Consider the following 26888-nt stretch of genomic DNA (forward strand, 5'->3'; position numbering starts at 1 on the left):
TGATTCGTTCCCAGCAACAAGCAAGTGGTGGTATGTATGAAATTGATCCTATATGTGCTGTAGTGTAGGAATGTTAAGCCATGTTCATGTTTCTACAGCAGCACTATAAATACACTTAGCGTTCACCATCTTCACCTCTATGCAATTGCACTATAGTTGGAGAGAACATTTCCCATATCGCAGCAGTTGGGTTGCATGACAATACAAGTATCCAATCACTGGCGGCAGCTGGGTGGGGTTTGACAATGTATTGTTTGTCTGTGTCCTGAAAATAGGTCATGATCGAGTCAAATGTACAGTATGAACACAGGACAATGAGCCAGATATTTCACCAGATGTATAAATGTGAAGCATCCAGTTGGCGTTTCCGCTCACTACCAAATATGGTCACGAGGAAGCCCATTGGAGCAAGATAGATTTGGCCAAATTTCTGCAAATGTTCTCATTGATCAAACATTTTATCTCCATACAGTTTTCTGTTTCCACAACTAAAATCTGTAACAGAGTGCACAGCGTTTTGTAGACTATACCCTTTGCCAGAGTTTAAAAAAATTTTGTTTAGGAGTGCAAGGGCGAATTGAGTTACGGCACACGCGCACTTCACAGAGTAGGCGTTCCCTAACTTAAATATGGAAATAAATGCTAGAACGCGCCAATAGCATCTCACTAGTGGGTGTTTGGCTCTGCCCACCTCTGCTTGTTCTGCCCACTAGGATTCATTTACTATCATTGGAAACGACAGACTCTGGTCTATCTTGGACCAGAGCCTGTTAAATAGCCATCACCAGCACATTAGAGGCTGCTGCTGCCTATTGAAACCACTGGCCACTTTAAGAAATGGAACACTAGTCACTTTAATAATGTTTACAGTCATTTTAATAATGTTTACATATCTTGCACTACTCATCTCATATGTATATACTGTATTCTATTCTATAATATTCTACTGTATTTTAGTCCATGCCGCTCTGTCATTGCTTGTCCATATATGTATATTTTGTTAAATTCCATTCCTTACTAGTTTTGTGTGTATTAGGTATATGTTGTGAAATTGTTAGATATTACTGCACTGTCGGAGCTAGAAGCACAAGCATTTCGCTACACCCGCTATAACATCTGCTAAACACGTGTATGTGTCAAATACAATTTGATTTGATTTATAAAAAAATATTTGCTATGAAGTTGGGAAGAAACTGCTTCTCCAATAGAAATCCCGGATCACACATGTAGGCGATGTCATGGCAACGTTGGCTATCTAAACGCATGCGTAGAAACACCGAATCGGGTCTAACGGTCGTCTCGCGCCAAACTGCGCATGTGTAGGCCGTCAAATCAAATCATTCCTTAGATATAAATAAATATTTGACGAAAATGAACACGTGTCAGTTTCTCACTTTCATGACGTTGGAATAATAACATGTTGAACTACTTAAAACATTGGCTCGAATCCAGGTTGTGCCTTTAGGTTTTGAGAAAATTAACAACTAAGGAATAATTTTTCACGTATCTCATTGAAGTCTCAAACCCCGGCCTGGTCTGCTTGGCAAGCGTTCCCGGAAGTCTCGCGATGTTGCGCCTCTGGGTTTAGAAACTCTGTGATAGAGAGTGAGTTAAGCTAGTTGGTAGACTAGCATGTTAGTAAAGAAAGTACTTCGCTGCAAATGTTTGATAAAGATATTGGCCTATACAGTCCTGTGACATTTAACGAAGACGGAGGGCTTATTTTTAAGTGTCGGACAAGAAACGGACGACTGGCAAGCTGGTAACGTTACATTACAGGTAAATTAGCAATCGCGCTAACGCTATCTAGCCAGCCAACTGTAACTAGCTAGGTACTCGCAAGCTAGCTAACGTCAACAAAAACAACATGTTGTTGGAGAAAGGTTACAAACTGTAGGTTCATGTAATTAGTTATGATGCATATTATTTCCTACATTTTTGCCATGATGTAAATGTTTAGTCCTTGACCAAGGAGGGACAGCTAGCCCGTTAACGTTAGTTAAATAGAAAAAGTGTTGCAGCACGCTAGGGCTGTTCGCGAGCCAGCTAGGCCCAAAACGTAGCGGACGAAATGCACGAGATGATTGATTGCATGATCTAATCAATAGCCTAGCCTACATATTTGCGTGGCTTAGCTATGAATGACATTGCTTAATCATAGTAGTCAAACGAGTTAAATCGACATCCATTTATGGAAAATGATCTGCCGAGTTTAAGGGCGAATTATCTTTTCTCTTGCCACATATTCAAATTCCTTTATTATGTCATAAGGCACAAGGGGTATGGTATATGGCCAATATACCATGGCAAAGGGCTGTTCTTAAGCGAGACACAACGCGGCATGCCTGGATACAGCCGTTAGCCATGGTATATTGGCCATAGACCACAAACCCCCAGGGAGCCTTATTGCAATTATAAACTGGTTACCACTGTAATTAGAACAGTAAAAAGTAATGTTTTGTCATACCAGTGGTATATGGCCTGATATACCACGGCTTTCAGCCAATCAGCATTCAGTGCTCGAACAAGGTTTATACATGTAAATAAATTCCCTTTGCGCATATGCGTAACTATAGATAAATCCGATAGGAGAGTTTGAGTGATGAAAGTTGGACAGAGGATCTCGAAATCTCTGAGCAAGAAACACTTGGATGAACATAAACTAATGTTAGGCTACAAACTTTTATAAATGGCCCATTTGAGAGATTGACTTGTCATTTCAATAGGCATAGGCTACAGATTAAAATCAGGGTTTATGAATGTAATTACATTTTGCCATAGTTTGCTTAGCTAAAGTCAGGTATCCTATAGCCCCTGATAGGCTTACATGTAATTTCAGATAGTCTACAGTAGCCTAGGCAAGATGTAAACTGAACGATTTAGCAGCTTGCTTAGTTCAAATTAACAGACAAATGTATTCATTAGTAGCGAGGCGATTTCACAAATAAGAAGTGCTTGTTTCCCAATAGCCTGCTGGAATAGGCTACTGATGATGGGGTCATCATTTCAATCATTGAATTAAATATTACTTATATGAACTGAATATGCTTGTCAACAACAGCCAGTGTTTATTTTTGTAAACATTTTTTTACCTGTAGCCTAATCTGACAACTGTTTGTTTTTGTATTTATTATGGGTCCCCATTAGCTGCTGCCAATGGGGTTCCAGCAAAATTAAGGCAGTTTATACAATTTTAAAAACATTACAATACATTCACAGATTTCACAACACACTGTGTGCCCTCAGGCCCCTACTCCACCACTACCACATATCTACAGTACAGAATCCATGTGTACGTCTGTGTATAGTGCGTATGTTATCGTGTGTGTGTATGCATGTGTCTGTGCCTATGTTTGTGTTGCTTCAGTCTCCGCTGTTCCATAAGGTGTTTTTAATGTTTTTCTAATGCGTTCATAATAACACAAGGCTACAACAACAAACTGTAGTCATAGGCTATTTATTAAATTGGTTTGCCAGCTCCAGGTAGGCTACACAAATGGCACAAATTGATTTGCAATGACTCCAGTGATATCGTCATTTCAACATATTTATTGTATCAAATTGTAGCCTACAATGGCATATACATTAATAGGCTACTTACATTTACATTTTAGTCATTTAGCAGACGCTCTTATCCAGAGCGACTTACAGTTAGTGAATACATATTTTTTTATACTGGCCCCCCGTACTTGATGGCCAACAGAGGCAAATGTATAATTCTCCACATTTAGCCTAATGTCAGTTTCATTGAGGACTTTTCCCCATAAAAAGAACCACGTGAGGGAGTACCATAACTTCCATTTCAAATTTCCACTCGGGTAGCTCCCAAGAACTGAGCATGCATAAAATACTTTGCTTGATACCTTTTCTTTAAGCAGGCAACATTAGAATGCAGTTTTAACCTCAGAGCGAATCTATGTAATGCGCTCTAGTGCGCCCAAAGTCGTTTTCCAGTGCTTTTGTAACCGGTTCTGTACCGGTACCTTTCTGCTTTGTTCTGGTGAGGTGGAAGGGAAGGGAAGGCTCTGGACACAATTCTACAGGTTCTCTCTTTTAATGACTGCATGGAATGGATACAAATGCAAGGCAAACGTTAATGCTACCGTCTGGACTAATACACAAGTATATTTGCCTGACAAAAGATAGTGCAGAATGCCTGTGAGAAAATCGTCAGAAAACTGTACCTGAAAGAGACCGTCTCCTGCACCCAAAGCTAACTGTAGCTGGTCTAGCCTTGCAAAGTTGCACTCTAAAATTATCCCCATTCATGCTAATATATATTCTTACCAACAATAGTGCAACAACACTATATTGATGACGATATATAATATATACAGTGAGGGAAAAAAGTATTTGATCCCCTGCTGATTTTGTACGTTTGCCCACTGACAAAGACATGATCAGTCTATAATTTTAATGGTAGGTTTATTTGAACAGTGGGAGACAGAATAACAACAAAAAAATCCAGAAAAACGCATGTCAAAAATGTTATAAATTGATTTGCATTTTAATGAGGGAAATAAGTATTTGACCCCTCTGCAAAACATGACTTAGTACTTGGTGGCAAAACACTTGTTGGCAATCACAGAAGTCAGACGTTTCTTGTAGTTGGCCACCAGGTTTGCACACATCTCAGGAGGGATTTTGTCCCACTCCTCTTTGCAGATCTTCTCCAAGTCATTAAGGTTTCGAGGCTGACATTTGGCAACTCGAACCTTCAGCTCCCTCCACAGATTTACTATGGGATTAAGGTCTGGAGACTGGCTAGGCCACTCCAGGACCTTAATGTGCTCCTTCTTGAGCCACTCCTTTGTTGCCTTGGCCGTGTGTTTTGGGTCATTGTCATGCTGGAATAACCATCCACGACCCATTTTCAATGCCCTGGCTGAGGGAAGGAGGTTCTCACCCAAGATTTGACGGTACATGGCCCTGTCCATCGTCCCTTTGATGTGGTGAAGTTGTCCTGTTCCCTTAGCTTAAAAACACCCCAAAGCATAATGTTTCCACCTCCATGTTTGACGGTGGGGATGGTGTTCTTGGGGTCATACGCAGCATTCCTCCTCCTCCAAACACGGTGAGTTGAGTTGATGCCAAAGAGCTCCATTTTGGTCTCATCTGACCACAACACTTTCACCCAGCTCTCCTCTGAATCATTCAGATGTTCATTGGCAAACTTCAGACGGCATGTATATGTGCTTTCTTGAGCAGGGGGACCTTGCGGGCGCTGCAGGATTTCAGTCCTTCACGGCGTAATGTGTTACCAATTGTTTTCTTGGTGACTATGGTCCCAGCTGCCTTGAGATCATTGACAAGATCCTCCCATGTAGTTCTGGGCTGATTCCTCACCGTTCTCATGATCATTGCAACTCCACGAGGTGAGATCTTGCATGGAGCCCCAGGCTGAGGGAGATTGACAGTTATTTTGTGTTTCTTCCATTTGCGAATAATCGCACCAACTGTTGTCACCTTCTCACCAAGCTGATTGGTGATGGTCTTGTAGCCCATTCCAGCCTTGTGTAGGTCTACAATCTTGTCCCTGACATCCTTGGAGAGCTCATTGGTCTTGACCATGGTGGAGAGTTTGGAATCTGATTGATTGATTGCTTCTGTGGACAGGTGTCTTTTATACAAGTAACAAACTGAGATTAGGAGCACTCCCCTTTAAGAGTGTGCTCCTAATCTCAGCTCGATACCTGTATAAAAGACACCTGGGAGCCAGAAATCTTTCTGATTGAGAGGGGGTCAAATACTTATTTCCCTCATTAAAATGCTAATCAATTTATAACATTTTTGACATGTGTTTTTCTGGATTTTTTTGTTGTTATTCTGTCTCTCACTGTTCAAATAAACCTACCATTAAATTTATAGACTGATCATTTCTTTGTCAGTGGGCAAACTTACAAAATCAGCAGGGGATCAAATACTTTTTTCCCTCACTGTATATATATATTTTTTCATTTTAACATTTGCTAACATGTACAGTGGGGAGAACAAGTATTTGATACACTGCCGATTTTGCAGGTTTTCCTACTTACAAAGCATGTAGAGGTCTGTAATTTTGATCATAGGTACACTTCAACTGTGAGAGACAGAATCTAAAAAAAATCCAGAAAATCACATTGTATGATTTTTAAGTAATTAATTTGCATTTTATTGCATGACATAAGTATTTGATCACCTACCAACCAGTAAGAATTCCGGCTCTCACAGACCTGTTAGTTTTTCTTTAAAAAGCCCTCCTGTTCTCCACTCATTACCTGTATTAACTGCACCTGTTTGAACTCGTTACCTGTATAAAAGACACCTGTCCACACACTCAATCAAACAGACTCCAACCTCTCCACAATGGCCAAAACCAGAGAGCTGCGTAAGGACATCAGGGATAAAATTGTAGACCTGCACAAGGCTGGGATGGGCTACAGGACAATAGGCAAGCAGCTTGGTGAGAAGGCAACAACTGTTGGCGCAATTATTAGAAAATGGAAGAAGTTCAAGATGACGGTCAATCACCCTCGGTCTGGGGCTCCATGCAAGATCTCACCTCGTGGGGCATCAATGATCACGAAGAAGGTGAGGGATCAGCCCAGAACTACACGGCAGGACCTGGTCAATGACCTGAAGAGAGCTGGGACCACAGTCTCAAAGAAAACCATTAGTAACACACTACGCCGTCATGGATTAAAATCCTGCAGCGCACACAAGGTCCCCGTGCTCAAGCCAGCGCATGTCCAGGCCCGTCTGAAGTTTGCCAATGACCATCTGGATGATCTAGAGGAGGAATGGGAGAAGGTCATGTGGTCTGATGAGACAAAAATAGAGCTTTTTGGTCTAAACTCCACTCGCCGTGTTTGGAGGAAGAAGAAGGATGAGTACAACCCCAAGAACACCATCCCAACCGTGAAGCATGGAGTTGGAAACATCATTCTTTGGGGATGCTTTTCTGGAAATGGGACAGGACGACTGCACCGTATTGAGGGGAGGATGGATGGGGCCATGTATCGCGAGATCTTGGCCAACAACCTCCTTCCCCTCAGTAAGAGCATTGAAGATGGGTCGTGGCTGGGTCTTCCAGCATGACAACGACCCAAAACACACAGCCAGGGCAACTAAGGAGTGGCTCCGTAAGAAGCATCTCAAGGTCCTGGAGTGGCCTAGCCAGTCTCCAGACCTGAACCCAATAGAACATCTTTGGAGGGAGCTGAAAGTCCGTATTGCCCAGCGACAGCCCCGAAACCTGAAGGATCTGGAGAAGGTCTGTATGGAGGAGTGGGCCAAAATCCCTGCTGCAGTGTGTGCAAACCTGGTCAAGACCTACAGGAAACGTATGATCTCTGTAATTGCAAACAATGGTTTCTGTACCAAATATTAAGTTCTGCTTTTCTGATGTATCAAATACTTATGTCATGCAATAAAATGCAAATTAATTACTTAAAAATCATACAATGTGATTTTCTGGATTTCTGTTTTAGATTCCGTCTCTCACAGTTGAAATGTACCTATGATAAAAATGACAGACCTCTACATGCTTTGTAAGTAGGAAAACCTGCAAAATCGGCAGTGTATCAAATACTTGTTCTCCCCACTGTACATTCAAAAGACGAGCATACATACATAAACACATACCTCTCCTCATCACGCTTAGAGCAAACTGAGTAAAGCATGGCTCTCGTTGATGACATCACATCAAAATTTAGGAAAAAAATAAAATAGTTAACTCTTGAAAGTAGTGTAATACATCTCAAAATAACCTTAAATAAATGATGGAATTTCGGTGAAATACAAAGTATATTTTACACCTGTTACACTTTGTCTCCATTATTTCTTGATGTGCATCAGTTCTAACGTATTATGTTTTATGGAAAAGGGTTTGGAAATAGGTGTCTCCATATTGACAATCTAAATAGCCTACCTACAACTGGTAAAAAGTTGTCACAACGTGACTCAGCCAATAACTGTAGTGCTCTCTCAACAAACACACACACACACAGCCCTCCCCACCAATCACTCACTCAGCATCAGCTTGCCTCACTGCCTGAAAGTCAGCAGCAGGTCACAGTGAAATATACACTACCATTCAAAAGTTTTGGGGTCACTTAGAAATGTTGTTTTCGAAAGAAAAGCAATATTTTTGTCCATTTTAAAATAACATCAAATTGATCAGAAATACAGTGTAGACATTGTTAATGTTGTAAATGACTTGTATCTGGAAAAAATAATGAAATATCTACATAGGCGTACAGAGGCCTGTTATCTGCAACCATCAGTCCTGTGTTCCAATGGCACGTTGTGTTTGCTAATCCAAGTTTATCATTTTAAAAGGCTAATTGATCATTAGAAAACCCTTTTGCAATTATGTTAGCACAGCTGAAAACTGTTGTGCTGATTTAAAGAAGCAATAAAACTGGCCTTCTTGAGACTAGTTGAGTATCTGGAGCATCAGCAATTGTGGGTTCGATTTACAGGCTCAAAATGACCAGAAACAAATAACTTTCTTCTGAAACTCGTCAGTCTATTATTGTTCTTAGAAATGAAGGCTATTCCATGCGAGAAATTGCCAAGAAACTGAAGATCTCGTACAACACTGTGTACTACTCCCTTCACAGAACAGCGCAAACTGGCTCTAACCAGAATAGAAAGTGGAGTGGGAGGCCCCGGTACAAATACATTAGTGTGTCTAGTTTGAGAAACAGACGCCTCACAGGTCCTCAACTGGCAGCTTCATTAAATAGTACCCGCTAAACACCAGTCTCAACGTCAACAGTGAAGAGGCGACTCCGGGATGCTGACCTTCTAGGCAGAGTTGCAAAGAAAAAGCCATATCTCAGACTGGCCAATAAAAATAAAATATTAAGATGGGCAGTCTGAGAGATGGCTTTTTCTTTGCAACTCTGCCTAGAAGGTCAGCATCCCGGAGTCGCCTCTTCACTGTGTTAGGAGCATGCTAGATGGCTAATTAGCACATGTGGTCCCTCTTTCTTCCGTAAACATGCTGTAACATGGAGATGGCGGTGTGGGAACACTAACCCTATAAAGGTGTGTGTGTATCAATGTATAATATTTTGTTTTTTGAAAATGATTTCTCACTGATATTAAATATAAGGTCCTTATGCTTCCAAAACGGTACCGCAAGTGATGCGTGTTAATGTTCAGACCGAGCGTCGGGCCCCTTAACAAAACTCCCCAGTGTAGAAGACGCCTTCGTCCAATGACTCTTAAGTGTAATGTAATGGAACTGAAATTCATGATCAAGGGCTAGGAATCAGTAGGCCTGTCCATATAGGAAAGGGAGAATGGACAAAGGGGCCAGGGTTCCGGTCTAGAAGCTGCTCCTGCCAAAGGTGCTTCAACAAAGTACTGAGTAAAGGGTCTGAATACTTATTTAAATGTGAAGTTATTTTATTTATTGCTTTGTCATTATGGGGTAAAGATTGATGAGGGGGAAAAAACTTAAATCAATTTTAGAATAAGGCTGTAATGTAATAAAATGTGGAAAAAGTCAAGGGGTCTGAATACTTTCCAAATGCGCTGTATATCACATATTTGCCTACATTGTAAAAATGTCAACGTCTGTAGCTCATAGGGCTCTGGTTAAAAGTAATGTGCCGAATATGGTGTCATTTTGGACGCAACCTTTGTCCATCCAACCCTGACTCTCCTGACTCCTCCATTCCCCAGGTGTCCTGCTGCGATGTCAAGGCGGAGCAGAAACAGCCGGGCGTGGCGTTACGTGTGGAGTGGAATACGGCGAGACGCTGATTCCCGGGCGCTGGTACTGTCCTCAGAGAGTGAGGAGTGGGGCTACGAACGCTTACAGGTAAGCGTTCGTAGCCCCCCACACTTGATCTCTCTCTATTGTCGAGAACTGTTCTATAATTTAACGTTTTTTGTTTCTGTCTTTTCTATGTCTTTGTCTACATGTTTATTTATGTTTACAGCAAGCAAGGGGAAGATATCAGAACAGGGACATTGGGGAATAATAACATATTGTAAGGGATATATTTGTACTGTAGTGACGCAGTTTCTAAAGTAATACAAGGTCTCTTTCATGATCATGTGAAACGTCAATTGCTATGGAACTGCTGGGATGTATTTTTCTATGAAAATGATGTTAAAGGTAATTATGATGCAACTATGATGGTGATACGATATGGATTACGATTATCATCCTGAATATTAAGGCTATACTCACTTCATGTTACACACACAGACACTCAACCATGCAAATTGTCTGGGTTATTATTTACTTGGACATCACACATTATAGTCTTACTCTTATCCAGACATCATACACACTCACTAAATCACATCCAATATCATACACATCAACCTACAGTGGGGAAAGAAAGTATTTAGTCAGCCACCAATTGTGCAAGTTCTCCTACTTAAAAAGATGAGAGAGGCCTGTAATTTTCATCATAGGTACACGTCAACTATGACAGACAAAATGAGATTTTTTTTCTCCAGAAAATCACATTGTAGGATTTTTAATGAATTTATTTGCAAATTATGGTGGAAAATAAGTATTTGGTCAATAACAAAAGTTTCTCAATACTTTGTTATATACCCTTTGTTGGCAATGACACAGGTCAAACGTTTTCTGTAAGTCTTCACAAGGTTTTCACACACTGTTGCTGGTATTTTGGCCCATTCCTACATGCAGATCTCCTCTAGAGCAGTGATGTTTTGGGGCTGTCGCTGGGCAACACGGACTTTCAACTCCCTCCAAAGATTTTCTATGGGGTTGAGATCTGGAGACTGGCTAGGCCACTCCAGGACCTTGTAATGCTTCTTACGAAGCCACTCCTTTGTTGCGCGGGCGGTGTGTTTGGGATCATTGTCATGCTGAAAGACCCAGCCACGTTTCATCTTCAATGCCCTTGCTGATGGAAGGAGGTTTTCACTCAAAATCTCACGATACATGGCCCCATTCATTCTTTCCTTTACATGGATTAGTCGTCCTGGTCCCTTTGCAGAAAAACAGCCCCAAAGCATGATGTTTCCACCCCCATGCTTCACAGTATGTATGGTGTTCTTTGGATGCAACTCAGCATTCTTTGTCCTCCAAACACGACGAGTTGAGTTTTTACCAAAAAGTTATATTTTGGTTTCATCTGACCATATGACATTCTCCCAATCCTCTTCTGGATCATCCAAATGCACTCTAGCAAACTTCAGACGGGCGTGGACATGTACTGGCTTAAGCAGGGGGACACGTCTGGCACTGCAGGATTTGAGTCCCTGGCGTCGTAGTGTGTTACTGATGGTAGGCTTTGTTATTTTGGTCCCAGCTCTCTGCAGGTCATTCACTAGGTCCCCCCGTGTGGTTCTGGGATTTTTGCTCACCGTTCTTGTGATCATTTTGACCCCACGGGGTGAGATCTTGCGTGGAGCCCCAGATCGAGGGAGATTATCAGTGGTCTTGTATGTCTTCCATTTCCTAATAATTGCTCCCACAGTTGATTTCTTCAAACCAAGCTGCTTACCTATTGCAGATTCAGTCTTCCCAGCCTGGTGCAGGTCTACAATTTTGTTTCTGGTGTCCTTTGACAGCTCTTTGGTCTTGGCCATAGTGGAGTTTGGAGTGTGACTGTTTGAGGTTGTGGACAGGTGTCTTTTATACTGATAACAAGTTCAAACAGGTGCCATTAATACAGGTAACCAGTGGAGGACAGAGGAGCCTCTTAAAGAAGAAGTTACAGGTCTGTGAGAGCCAGAAATCTTGCTTGTTTGTAGGTGAACAAATACTTATTTTCCACCATAATTTGCAAATAAATTCATTAAAAATCCCACAATGTGATTTTCTGGGGGAAAAAATCTCAATTTGTCTGTCATAGTTGACGTGTACCTATGATGAAAATTACAGGCCTCATCTTTTTAAGTGGGAGAACTTGCACAATTGGTGGCTGACTAAATACTTTTTTCCCCCACTGTACTCAGATTTACTACACACAATATCTTGACTCAATTTTCTAACATCTGTAGCATTAGCTAACAGGCAAATAGGAAAGTGACCGTCAAAATACCTCTTATGGCAGTAACTTTACAAGCACTAATTATGGTCAATTTAGACTGAGAATAATATCTAGTTATGGTAAGGGGTGAAATAAGTATAGCCAGATATAATTGTAACGGTTTAGCAGATTATTTAAAAAAATCAGTCATTACGTGGTTAAAAGAAAAGGAATGTAACGTATACTGTTTACAGGAAACTATTTCTACATCCTTAGATTAAGTTGTGTGGAAACAGGAATGGGGTGGTGAAATAATTTTCTGTCATGGACAAAGGAACTCAAAAGGTGTGATGATATTAATTAACACATTTCGATCTGAATGTGCAAATTGTCAGGAATGATTCGCAAGGAAGGTGGATCTTTTTGAATATGAAAGTGGATGAAAAACTGATTTGGCTCATTAATCTATATGGTCCAAATCAGGATGATCCATACTTCTTCGAAAATATTCATACCAATTTATTGAATTTACAGGCAACAAATGATCACATCGTTATGGTGGGAGACTATAACACAGTACCTCAATGGACCGTAAAGTGAATCACTCTACAAACTATCATCAACGTGCCCTTAAGGAAATCACAAATATTATGGACACATTAGAAATAGTGGATATTTGGAGACTAAAAACCGCCGTCGTAGTGAGATATACAGTGGGGAAAAAAAGTATTTAGTCAGCCACCAATTGTGCAAGTTCTCCCACTTAAAAAGATGAGAGAGGCCTGTAATTTTCATCATAGGTACACGTCAACTATGACAGACAAAATGAGGAAAAAAATTCCAGAAAATCACATTGTAGGATTTTTTATGAATTTATTTGCAGATTATGGTGGAAAATAAGTATTTGGTCAATAACAAAAGTTTCTCAATACTTTGTTATATACCCTTTGTTGGCAATGACACAGGTCAAACGTTTTCTGTAAGTCTTCACAAGGTTTTCACACACTGTTGCTGGTATTTTGGCCCATTCCTCCATGCAGATCTCCTCTAGAGCAGTGATGTTTTGGGGCTGTCGCTGGGCAACACAGACTTTCAACTCCCTCCAAAAATTTTCTATGGGGTTGAGATCTGGAGACTGGCTGAGGCCACTCCAGGACCTTGAAATGCTTCTTACGAAGCCACTCCTTCGTTGCCCGGGCGGTGTGTTTGGGATCATTGTCATGCTGAAAGACCCAGTCACGTTTCATCTTCAATGCCCTTGCTGATGGAAGGAGGTTTTCACTCAAAATCTCACGATACATGGCCCCATTCATTCTTTCCTTTACACGGATCAGTCGTCCTGGTCCCTTTGCAGAAAAACAGCCCCAAAGCATGATGTTTCCACCCCCATGCTTCACAGTAGGTATGGTGTTCTTTGGATGCAACTCAGCATTCTTTGTCCTCCAAACACGACTGAGTTGAGTTTTTACCAAAAAGTTATATTTTGGTTTCATCTGACCATATGACATTCTCCCAATCCTCTTCTGGATCATCCAAATGCACTCTAGCAAACTTCAGACGGGCCTGGACATGTACTGGCTTAAGCAGGGGGACACGTCTGGCACTGCAGGATTTGAGTCCCTGGCGGCGTAGTGTGTTACTGATGGTAGGCTTTGTTACTTTGGTCCCAGCTCTCTGCAGGTCATTCACTAGGTCCCCCCGTGTGGTTCTGGGATTTTGCTCACCGTTCTTGTGATCATTTTGACCCCACGGGGTGAGATCTTGCGTGGAGCCCCAGATCGAGGGAGATTATCAGTGGTCTTGTATGTCTTCCATTTCCTAATAATTGCTCCCACAGTTGATTTCTTCAAACCAAGCTGCTTACCTATTGCAGATTCAGTCTTCCCAGCCTGGTGCAGGTCTACAATTTTGTTTCTGGTGTCCTTTGACAGCTCTTTGGTCTTGGCCATAGTGGAGTTTGGAGTGTGACTGTTTGAGGTTGTGAACAGGTGTCTTTTATACTGATAACAAGTTCAAACAGGTGCCATTAATACAGGTAACGAGTGGAGGACAGAGGAGCCTCTTAAAGAAGAAGTTACAGGTCTGTGAGAGCCAGAAATCTTGCTTGTTTGTAGGTGACCAAATACTTATTTTCCACCATAATTTGCAAATAAATTCATTAAAAATCCTACAATATGATTTTCTGGATTTTTTTTTCTCAATTTGTCTGTCATAGTTGACGTGTACCTATGATGAAAATTACAGGCCTCTCTCATCTTTTTGAGTGGGAGAACTTGCACAATTGGTGGCTGACTAAATACTTTTTTTCCCCACTGTACATGGAGGAGACTTAATCAAGCTAGTCATCTTGACTACTTTCTTGTCTCTTTCTCTCTTGCATCAAATGTTTAAAACGTTTTAATAGGAGACAGAATGCGATCGGATCAACATCTAATTGGCCTTCACATAACTTTTATAGAATGTCCACGTGGACGGGGATATTGGAAATGTAATCAAAGTTTACTGGAAGACAATTTATTTTTAACTAAGACAAAATAATTTATAAATGAATTTTTCCAGTACAATATAGGTTCAGCAAATCCCCTTATTGTTTGGATACCTTTTTAAATGTACTTTCAGAGGTCATTCAATTCAATATTCATCAATAATTTAAAAAAGCACTTTCTGGCTAAAGAGACAAGACTAACAAGGGAAATACATGAGCTAATAAATTCAGCAAAAAAAGAAACGTCCCTTTTTCAGGACCTTGTCTTTCAAAGATAATTCGTAAAAATCCAAATAACTTCACAGATCTTCATTGTAAAGGGTTTAAACACTGTTTCCCATGCGTGTTCAATGAACCATAAACAATTAATGAACATGCACCTTTGGAACGGTCGTTAAGACACTAACAGCTTTCAGACGGTAGGCAATTAAGGTCACAGTTATGAAAACTTAGGACACTAAAGAGGCCTTTCTACTGACTCTGGAAAAACACCAAAAGAAAGATGCCCAGGGTCCCTGCTCATCTGCGTGAACGTGCCTTAGGCATGCAGCAAGGAGGCATGAGGACTGCAGATGTGGCCAGGGCAATAAATTGCCATGTCCGTACTGTGAGACGCCTAAGACAGCGCTACAGGGAGACAGGACGGACAGCTGATCGTCCTGGCAGTGGCAGACCACGTGTAACAACACCTGCACAGGATCGGTACATCCGAACATCACACCTGCAGGACAGGTACAGGATGGCAACAACAACTGCCAGAGTTACACCAGGAACGCACAATCCCTCCATCATTGCTCAGACTGTCCGCAATAGGCTGAGCGAGGCTGGACTGAGGGTTTGTAGGCCTGTTGTAAGGCAGGTCCTTACCAGACATCACCGGCAACAACGTTGCCTATGGGCACAAACCCACTGTCGCTGGACCAGACAGGACTGGCAAAAAGTGCTCTTCACTGACGAGTCGCGGTTTTGTCTCACCAGGGGTGATGGTCGGATTCGCGTTTATTGTCGAAGGAATGAGCGTTACACCGAGGCCTGTACTGTGGAGCGGGATCGATTTTGGAGGTGGATGGTCTGTGGCGGTGTGTCACAGCATCATCGAACTGAGCTTGTTGTCATTGCAGGCAATCTCAACGCTGTGTGTTACAGGGAAGACATCCTCCTCCCTCATGTGGTACCCTTCCTGCAGGCTCATCCTGACATGACCCTCCAGCATGACAATGCCACCAGCCATACTGCTCGTTCTGTGCGTGATTTCCTGCAAGACAGGAATGTCAGTGTTCTGCCATGGCCAGCGAAGAGCCCGGATCTCAATCCCATTGAGCACGTGTGGGACCTGTTGGATCGGAGGGTGAGGGCTAGGGCCATTCCCCCCAGAAATGTACGGGAACTTGCAGGTGCCTTGGTGGAAGAGTGGGGTAACATCTCACAGCAAGAACTGGCAAATCTGGTGCAGTCCATGAGGAGGAGATGCACTGCAGTACTTAATGCAGCTGGTGGCCACACCAGATACTGACTGTTACTTTTGATTTTGACTCCCCCCTTTGTTCAGGGATACATTATTCAATTTCTGTTAGTCACATCTCTGTTGAACTTGTTCAGTTTAAGTCTCAGTTGTTGAATCTTATGTTCATACAAATATTTACACATGTTAAGTTTGCTGAAAATAAACGCAATTGACAGTGAGGACGTTTCTTTTTTTGCTGAGTTTAGTACAGGTAGATAGCAATAAAAACGATACTGCAGAGATACAAAAAAAGTTGGAGGAAAAACAAAAAGAACTGAAGGAACTTATTCAAGAACGATCTAAGGTAATCTATTACAAAAAGAAAGCAAACTGGATGGAATATGGAGAAAAATGCACCAACTTCTTTCTGAATCTCCAACACAGGAACGCTAATAAAAGGAATTTACAGAAACTTGTTACTGAAGACGGAGTCATCTATGATTCTCCAAATTATATTTTAAAAGCTAAATATTTTAAGCAGATGTTCTCTTTTCCGTCTCATCCTCACCCACTGAATGACGATTACAGTAAGGAATTGTTTCCAAATAAATATAAAAAAAAGGAAAATTAACAAATGTACAGAAAGATAAGTGCGAAGGCCAAATTAGAGGAATAACTTTTTGAGGTTATTCAATCCTTTCAGTGTGGAAAAACCCTAGGGCTTGATGGCATACCGGTAGAGGTATATCAAGCCTTTTTTGATGTACTCACAGCTCCATTGTTTGCTTGTTTTAACTACTCCTATTGGAATGGTAGTCTGTCAGGTACTCAGCAGGAAGGTCTGATTTCACGATTATTAAAACAAGACCCAGATGGCAAATAGACTGGATCTTTATATCTTAAAAACTGTAGGCCTCTTACACTTCAATGTTGCGATGCAAAAATACTAGCGAAATGCATAGCACTCAGAATGAAAAAGGTTTTACCAGGTATTGTTCATACTGATCAGACAGGTTTTTCACATGGATGATACATTGGAGATAATATACAAGAACTACTAGAAATAATAGAACATCATGAAACATCTAAGAAGCCAGGCCTGGTATTTATAGCGGATTTTGAAAAGGCCTTTGATAAAGTAAGACTGGATTTTATTTATAAATGCTTGGATTTTTTCAATTTCGGTGATTCTCTTATAAAATGGGTAAAAGTAATGTATAGTAACCCCAGGTGTAAATAGCGGCTACTTCTGAGTTTTTAATTGTCAAGAGGAGTTAAACAAGGGTGTCCGCTGTCACCATATCTATTTGTTATGGCCATCGAAACGCTAGCTATTAAAATCAGATCAAATAACAACAGAGGATTAGAAATCCAAGGCTTAAAAAAAAGGTGTCCATGTATGCCAACGACTCAAGTTTTATTAAGTCTGCATGATAGACCCCTGCAATGTCTCATTGAAGATCTAGATAATGTTTCTGGACTCTCTGGACTAAAACCTAATTATGATGAAGTGTACAATATTACGTATTGGATCTTTCAAAAATACAACTTTTACATTACCCTGCAGTTTACCTATAAAATGGGCTGATGGTGAAGTAGACATACTTGGTATTCATATCACAAAATATATAAATGAGCTCTCTACAATGAATTTCAATAGAACACTTGTAAAAATAGAAAAGGTCCTGCAACCATGGAGAGGTAAATACCTGTCTATTTATGGAAAATTGCCCTGATTTATTTCCTTAGTCATCTCAGTTTACTTATGGCACTGCCTACTCCTGATGATTCGTTTTTCAAATCATATGAGCAAAAAATATTTTGCTTTGACCTCCCGAGTGGCGCAGTGGTCTAAGGCACTGCATTGCAGTGCTAGCTGTGCCACTAGAGATCCTGGTTCGAATCCAGGCTCTGTCCTAGCTGGCCGCGACCGGGAGACCCATGGGGCGGCGCACAATTGGCCCAGCGTCGTCCAGGGTAGGGGAGAGAATGGCCGGCAGGGATGTAGCTCAGTTGGTAGAGCATGGCGTTTGCAACGCCAGGGTTGTGGGTTCGATTCCCACGGGGGGCCAGTATGAAAAATAGCCACTGTATATAATGAATATGAATTGGGTGGGTTGAGATTATTAAATATAAAAGCCCTTAACCTCTCAAAGCATTACTTATTCAAAAGTTTTACTTGAACCCTAAATGGTTCTCAAGTAGATTACCTTTTTGCCTTTGTGCAGATTGCCATGTCTCATTTTCGATTAATTGGAAATGATATTTTGTAATTGGTTGCACCAGATCTTATTTAGGGGCTTCATAGCAAAGGGGGTGAATACATATGCACGCACCACTTTTCCGTTATTTATTTTTGTAGAATGTTTTTTAACAGCTAATTTTTTCATTTCACTTCACCAATTTGGACTATTTTGTGTATGTCCATGACATGAAATCCAAATAAAAATCATTTTAAATTACAGGTTGTAATGCAACAAAATAGGAAAAACGCCAAGGGGGATGAATACTTTTGCAAGGCACTGTATCTCTCTTTTTCAAACAAGCATTGCAGAGCTGGCTACAATTTCAAGTTCATCCTCCTGAAAAGAGAGAACAAACATTATGGCTGAACTCAAATGTGCTGGTTGATAAAATACCTGTATTTACGGGAAAGATGTTGGAAAAGGGTATTTTGTTTTTAAATGATATTGTAAATTTGAATGGTAGTTATGTCTTTCATGGAGTTATCAGAATTGTATGGGAAGGTTTGCACAATCCAAGATTACAACCAACTGATTACAGCATTACCCCAAAAATGGAGGAGGCAGTGGGAGAAGGTAGGGAACTGGTCTGTCTGCCCAATATAAAGGAGCAAAACTGGCGGAGGAATAAATATAGCATAAATAGGAAAGTATACCAGTTTCATTTGTGGACCAGGATGTTGACAGCTGTGCTATACAGATTGCAAAATAGTTGGGAAGAGATTTCTGATGTACCAATTCCATGGTACAGGGTGTATGAGTTGATATATAAAACGACGCAAGGTTCAAGACTTCATGCTTTTCAGCTAAAATTATTAAATACAATCATCGAAGCTCTGCAGATTTTGTTGTGAGGATACAGAATCAATAGACCATTAATTTTGGTATTGCCCTCAGGTAGCCTGTTTCTGGTCTCAGGTTCAGGAATGGCTGAAAATGCATAACATTGATCTACATTGGTCTCGGATGGTTGAGGGGCAGCTCTTGGGGAACTGTGAGGGGGATCTTGGAGGGCTGGTGGCTTGGCGGTTGGGAGCTTGGGCCGGTGGCTGATGGATCGCTGGTTCGGGTCCCCGTTTTTGACCTTGTTGGAGATCTGTCGACATGCCCTTGAGCAGGGCGTTGACCCTGGTTGCTTCTGGATGGGCGTCTGTTAGATGACTAATGTGATGTGGTTGTTGAGTGGCTTCACTGCAAGTATATTGTTTTAAATATTCAATAAATATATATATTTTTAAAAATAGGGTCCGTTTGTGACGGACGTAGACCAGGGGTGTCAAACTCATTCCATGAAGGGCAGATTGACTTCTGGTTTTTGTTATTTCCTTTCAATTTGTGTCCAATTTAAGACCTAGACAACCAGGTGAGGGGAGTTCCTAACTCAAGCACAGCTGACATATTTGAGCACTGTTATGTACTGTTTGTAAATTGTGTTTGTGGCCTCTGCAGTACAGTGACTCAGACTCTGAGCCAGACTACCGGCCCGTGGTGCCACCGGTCCCCAGTGCCGTGCCCGTTACCGGAGAGTCGTACTGCACCTGCGACTCCCAGGCCGAGCCCAGCTACAACCCACGTCTCCAGGGCTTCCACCGCATCAAAGACTGCCACTGTGGAGAGGAAGACCAGGGTGAGGACGGGAGGGCCAGGGTGGGGAAACCAGGGTTGTGTTCAGAAGGGCACGCTGTAGCAAAATGTTTTGAAGTGGAAAATTAGTGTTTTGTTTTTGGTCAAGTTCAGGTAGTCCCTCCAGGTATTTCAGGTATTTCACACTGTTTCTGAGGGTTTTTTTCTGTTCCCAAAGTGAAACTCACCATTATTTGCTTATTAAAATATCTAAGTGTCTGAAATGTTGGAAGTCAACTGTCATTGGATCCACTGATGTCTTGACATTGCAGACTTCGACTGGGTGTGGGACGACAGTAACCGCTCCACGGCCACGTTGATGACCTGCGACAACCGCAAAGTCAACTTCCACACGGAGTACAGCTGCGGCACAGCAGCCATCAGAGGCTCCAAGGAGCTGGCAGATGGACAGCACTTCTGGGAGATCAAGATGACATCACCAGTGTACGGGACAGATATGGTGAGGCGCCGCCCATCATTACTCAGGAGACAGGATTGTGAGGATCAGTGGAGGCTGGTGTCACCTTAAATCGGCGGACGGGCACATTGTAATGGAATGAATGGAACGGTTTTCATTCATTCCATTCCAGCCATTACTATGAGCCTGTCTTCTGATTTCTCTCTTCACCAGCCTCCACTGCTGTGGGTTGGGGCTTAGGCTTGTAAAACCTTAGGAAGTTTAGTGGTTTCTCTTTCCTAAAGCTTATTTTGTGAACCTTTTGCATGCTGTGTGTTGGTGAGCATGTTGATGACGGTTCTATTTTGATGTTATGTGATTTAAGGTGAACATGTTGAATGACTCTTCTATGTTGATGTTGTGTAGATGGTAGGCATCGGAACCTGTGACGTGAACCTAGATAAGTACAGACATACCTTCTGCAGCCTGTTGGGGAAGGATGACGACAGCTGGGGTCTCTCCTACACTGGTAAAACCATATAATCCATCAGATAATCCTTATCACCAACAGACCTGGGTTCATATAGTATTTGTTTTCTTTCACATACATTCAGCGTTTGATTGAGCCTGCCTGGAGTGGTGCCTGCTCTGCTGGACAAGGTTTTCACTTTTTTAGCTATCCCATTTGTACCAGGCAAGCTCAATCAAACACAGCTCAAAGTATTAAAAAAAACTAATAATATTTGAACCCAGGCCCCTGATCACAAAACATATACAGTGAAATCATCAGCTGCAGTGTTAATCACCCAGTGTTACCTGTTTTGTTTTGTTTTGTTTTGTTTTCTTTAAAAAGAAAAGCTTCACAGTAGTAGTAGCTTCTAGTAGCTCCGATGCAGGGTTGTTAAACACTGTGGGGTACCAGTCAAAAGTTTGGACACACCTACTCATTCAAGGGTTTTTCTTTATTTTTTACTACGAAATAACACATCTGGAATCATGTAGTAACCAAAAAAGTGTTAAACAAAAAATATATTTTATATTCTTCAAAGTAGCCACCCTTTGCCTTGGTGACAGCTTTGCACACTTGGCATTCTCTTAACCAGCTTCACCTGGAATGCTTTTCCAACAGTCTTGAAGGAGGTCCCACATATGCTGAGCACTTGTTGGCTGCTTTTCCTTCACTCTGCGGTCCAACTCATCCCAAACCATCTCCATTGGGTTGAGGTCGGGTGATTGTGGAGGCCAGGTCATCTGATGCAGCACTCTTCTTCTTGGTCAAATAGCCCTTACACAGCCTGGAGGTATGTTGGGTCACTGTCCTGTTGAGAAACAAATGATAGTCCCACTAAGCGCAAACCAGATGGGATGGCGTATCGCTGCAGAATGCTGTGGTAGCCATGCTGGTTAAGTTTACCTTGAATTCTAAATAAATCACACAGGATCACCAGCAAAGCACCCCCACACCATCACACCACCACCTCCATCCGTTCACCTACTCTGCGTCTCACAAAGACACAGCGGTTGGAACCAGAAATCTCAAATTTGGACTCATCAGACCAAAGGACAGATTTCCACCTGTCTAAAGTCCGTTGATCTTGTTTCTTGGCCCAAGCAAGTCTCTTCTTATTATTGGTGTCCTTTAGTAGTGGTTTCTTTGCAGCAATTCGACCATGAAGGCCTGATTCACGTAGTCTCCTCTGAACAGTTGACGTTGAGATGTCTGTTACTTGAACTCTGTGAGTTTATTTGGGCTGCAATTTCTGAGGCTGTTAACTCTAATGAACTTATCCTCTGCAGCAGAGGTAACTCTGGGTCTTCCTTTCCTGTGCGGTCCTCATGAGAGCCAGTTTCATCATAGCACTTGATGGTTTTTGCAACTGCACTTGAAGAGACTTTCAAAGTTCTTGAAATGTTCCACATTGACTAACCTTCATGTCTTAAAGTAATGAATGACTGTTGTTTCTCTTTGCTTATTTGAGCTATTCTTGCCATAATATGGACTTGGTCTTTTACCAAATAGGGCTATCTTCTGTATACCACCCCTACCTTGTCACAACACAACTGATTGGCTCAAACGCATTAAGAATGAAAGAAATTCCACAAATTAACTTTTAACAAGGCACACCTGTTAATTGAAAAGCATTCCAGCTGACTACCTCATGAAGCTGGTTGAGAGAATGGCAAGAGTGTGCAAAGCTGTCATCAAGGCAAAGGGTTGCTACTTTGAAGAATCTCAAATATAAAATATATTTTGATTTGTTAACACTTTCTTTGGTTACTACATGATTCCATATGTGTTATTTCATAGTTTTGATGTCTTCACTATTATTCTACAATGTAGAAAATATTAAAAATAAAGAAAAACCCTGGAATGAGTAGGTGTCCACATTTTTGACTGGTACTGTATATCTTTCTTTCCAATGGACACACGCAGGTGTTTGTAATCATGGCCGGCTATGGCACAATATCATTGGTCAATTTACAGATATCAACAATTTATTTAAAAAAGGCCTGAATGTATATCAAACAATCATAGATACAATTACAGAATACAGTGCCTTCAGAAAATATGAATACCCCTTGACTTATTCCACATTTTGTTGTTACACACAATACCCCATAATGACAAAGTGAAAACATGTATTAGACATTAGCTAATTGATGAAAACACAAATATGTAATTTACTTAAGTATTCACACCCCTGAGTCAATACATGTTAGAATCACCTTTGGCAGCGATTATAGCTGTGAGTCTTTAAGGGGTAAGTCTCTAAGAGCGTTGCACACCTGGATTGTTATTGTCCTGCTGAGAGGTGAATTTGTCTCCCAGTGTCTGTTGGAAAGCAGGCTGAACCAGGTTTTCCTTTAGGATTGGATTTAATTGTCATTAGTTGTCAACGATCTACATAAAATACTCTAATGTCAAAGTAGAAGAAGAATTCTAACATTATTTTAAAATTAAGGAAAATAAAACATATATCTTGATTATTCAACCCTATGAGTCAATACATGTTAGAATGACCTTTGGCAACGATTACAGCTATGAGTCTTTCTGGGTAAGTCTCTAAGAGTTTTGCACACCTGGATTGTACAATATTTGCCCATTATTCTTTTTAAAATGATTCAAATTCTGTCATCAGTTGTTGATCATTGCTAGACAGCCAATTTCAAGTCTTGCCATATATTTTCAAGCAGATTTAACTGTAACTCTGACACTCAGGGACATTCAATGTCATCTTGGAAAGCAACTCCAGCGTATATTTGGCCTTGTTTTTAGTTAATTGTCCTGCTGAAAGGTGAATTTCTTTCCCAGTCTCTGTTGGAAAGCAGACTGAACCAAGTATTCCTCTAGGAATTTGCCTGTGCTTAGCTCTATTTCGTTTATTTTTTTATTTTTAACTTAAAGAATTCCCTTGCCGATGACAAGCATACCCATAACATGATGCAGCCACCACCATTCTTGAAAATATGAAGAGTGGTACTCAGTGATGTATTGGATTAGCCCTAAACATAATGCTTTGTATTCAGGACATAAAGTTAATTTCTTTGCCACCTTTTTTGCAGTTTTACTTTGGTGCCAAAACAGGATGCATGTTTTGGAATATTTTAATATTCTATACAGGCTTCCTTCTTTTCACTCTGTAATTTAGGTTAGTATTGTGGAGGAACTACAATGTTGTTGATCCATCCTCAGTTTTCTCCTATCACAGCCATTAAACTCTGGACCTGTTTAAGTCACCATTGGCCTCATGGGAAATCCCTGAGCGTTTACCTTCCTGTCCGGCAACTGGGTTAGGAAGGATGCCTGTATCTTTGTGGTGACTGGGTGTAGTGATACCATCCAAAGTGTAATAACTTCATCATGCTTAAAGGGATATTCAATGTCTACTGCAAAAAACAAAGCAGAGCTCATGCCTTTTCATGCAACTTTTTTCAAATCATCATTAGTCGCATCATGCAGCCTTAGAATTAATTAGAAATCTAAACATATAGCCCAACATTTGTATCACAACTAAAGTTACATAACTCTAAATTAAGCATATAGGAGGACCTGTTTCTTTGTTAACCACTCAACACAGAAAAGCTGCATGTGCTCACTCCCTCATCATTTTGGAGAAAATATCCTTTCTATTTTATTCAGCTATGTTCAATTGTATTAGTCATACTATAAAATAATGCCACAATTCTTAGCAAATCTTGTCTGCTAAATTAACAAGTGTAGCCCACAGCAATATGGCATAGCCAGATCAGGGCCTAACATAAGGACAACTCAGAGTATGCTATTCTGTTCTTCTGAAATAGACTACATTTTCTTCATATCAAGTTTGTTTAGACCTGTCTAAAATAGATCATGTATTTATTGTGATGGTGTAGGCTATATTACATGGATTTCTTAGACTTTTTTAAATGTAGATGTTCCAAAGGTCTGCATCAGTGGCTTGTAGGCTATGCGTGGAAGGCAGGAGATGCTAAATGTGTTTGTTATTTACTGGTCAATTACTGTGAGACCGGCAGTTATTTGCTTGACAATCACCGGCTGACAAAATTTCATGACTGCAACAGCCCTAATTGGGCTTCTCAAGTTCCACTCTGCTGCGTTTGTTACCATGTGGGAGGTGGGAATTGACCAGTTGTAAAGTCGTAAATACCAGTTGGATGCATTATTTGATTTAAACTTGTGAGAAACACCGATTGGATAATGGCCAACAAGCTGTGTCAACCATAAACTACATGTACAGCCATCATGCTTGTAAACAAATTATAGAGTTAAAAAAACACAATAGATTGCTTTTAATAAATAATGTTTTGTTACATTGAACTGTCGACAATACTGTTAGAGGCCATTTCCTTAGTAGGTGACGTCAGAGGTCACCAACTGGGAGAAGTGAGTTCAATGTGTCAAATCGGAGGGCCTGTTGTCTGGACCTATGGCAGTCTCTATGGGGGTGCCACAGGGTTCAATTCTTGGGCCGACTCTTTTCTCCGTGTATATCAATGATGTCGCTCTTGCTGCTGGTGAATCTCAGATCCACCTCTACGCAGACGACACCATTTTGTATACATCTGGCCCTTCATTGGACACTGTGTTAACAAACCTCCAAACGAGCTTCAATGCCATACAACACTCCTTCAGTAGCCTCCAACTGCTCTTAAACACTAGTAAAACTAAATGCATGCTCTTCAATCGCACGCTGCTGGCACCCGCCCACCCGACTAGAATCACTACTCTCGACGGGTATGACCTAGAGTATGTGGACAACTACTGACCTAGAGTATGTGGACAACTACAAATACCTAGGTGTCTGGTTAGACTGTAAACTCTCCTTCCAGACTCACATTAAGAATCTCCAATACAAAGTTAAATCTAGAATCGGCTTCCTATTTCGCAACAAAGCCTCCTTCACTCATGCTGCCAAACATGCCCTCGTAAAACTGACTATCCTACTGATCCTTGACTTCGGCAATGTCATTTACAAAATAGCCTCCAACACTCTACTCAGCAAATTGGATGTAGTCTATCACAGTGCCATCCGTTTTGTCTCCAAAGCCCCATACACTACCCACCACTGTGACCTGTACGCTCTTGTTGGCTGGTCCTCACTACATGTTCGTCGTCAAACCCACTGGCTCCAGGCCATCTATAAATCATAGCTAGGCAAATCCCCGCCTTCTCTTAGCTCATTGGTCACCATAGCAGCACCCACCCGTAGTCTGCGCTCCAGCAGGTATATCTCACTGGTCATCCCAAAAGCCAACACCTCCTTTGGCCGCCATTCCTTCCAGTTCTCTGCTGCCAATGACTGGAACGAATTGCAAAAATCTCTGAAGCTGGAGACTCTTATCTCCCTCACTAACTTTAAGCATCAGTTGTCAGAGCACCTTACCGATCACTGCACCTGTACACAGCCCATCTGAAATTAGCCCACCCAACTACCTCATCCCTATATTGTTATTTATTTTTGCTCTTTTGCACCCCAGTATCTCTATTTGCACATAATCTCTTGCACATCTAGCATTCCAGTGTTAATACTAATTGTAATTATTTTGCACTATAGCCTATTTATTGCCTTACCTCCATAACTTGCTACATTTGCGCACACTGTATATATATTTTCTGTTGTATTTTTTTGACTTTATGTTTTGTTTTACCCCATATGTAACTCTGTGTTGTTGTTTTTATCGCACTGCTTTGCTTTATCTTGGCCAGGTCGCAGTTGTAAATGAGAACTTGTTCTCAACTGGCTTACCTGGTTAAATAGAGGTTAAATAAAAAATAAAAAATAAAAAAAGTGGGTGCTCAGGATGATAGGTGAGTTTCCCACCAGTAATTACTAGTTTGAGGGCCGTTCCAGTGGATTCTTCCTCAGTCGTATGTGGTAAATTCTCACTTGGTTACAAACGCACCATGACACTGCCTCTTTCAGTTCAGTGCCAGGTGTGGGTCTGTAGCACGGTAAAGTGTAGCACTCCGGGGTAATTTGATGGGCTGTCACTGTTAAGTAAGCGCAACACAGGGTGCATTGGCCAAATAATTGAAAACTTTGGCTTTGGTTTGCTTATATAAAGCGGGGTACTAACTTTGCTGAAATGGGTGCAAATAGGGCTGTTACGGTGACCGTATCACACTGGTGGTCACGAGTCATGATGGCAGTCAAATTCCATGTGACTGTTCAGTCACGGTAATTAGGCTTCTCCAAGCTCTGATGATGGTCATTAGTAGCCTACCAAACTTGCACTCTGGTAC

The 26888-nt window shown here is 41.3% G+C and overlaps 1 protein-coding gene across 1 annotated transcript in view; it reads left to right on the forward strand.

Annotated features, from left to right (window-relative positions):
- The first annotated feature begins 1569 nt into the window (after positions 1 to 1569).
- LOC121550268 (SPRY domain-containing SOCS box protein 3-like) overlaps positions 1570 to 26888 on the forward strand; it is a 40438-nt gene continuing 15119 nt past the window's right edge. The window contains exons 1-5 of the mRNA XM_041862455.2: positions 1570 to 1779; positions 9676 to 9814; positions 19573 to 19750; positions 20019 to 20206; positions 20570 to 20672. Coding sequence (XP_041718389.1) covers positions 9689 to 9814; positions 19573 to 19750; positions 20019 to 20206; positions 20570 to 20672 — 595 coding nt within the window. The 5' untranslated portion in view covers positions 1570 to 1779; positions 9676 to 9688. The remainder of the gene's footprint in view (positions 1780 to 9675; positions 9815 to 19572; positions 19751 to 20018; positions 20207 to 20569; positions 20673 to 26888) is intronic.

This window comes from Coregonus clupeaformis, chromosome 35 (assembly GCF_020615455.1).
Source record: "Coregonus clupeaformis isolate EN_2021a chromosome 35, ASM2061545v1, whole genome shotgun sequence".
Classification (NCBI taxonomy): domain Eukaryota; kingdom Metazoa; phylum Chordata; class Actinopteri; order Salmoniformes; family Salmonidae; genus Coregonus; species Coregonus clupeaformis.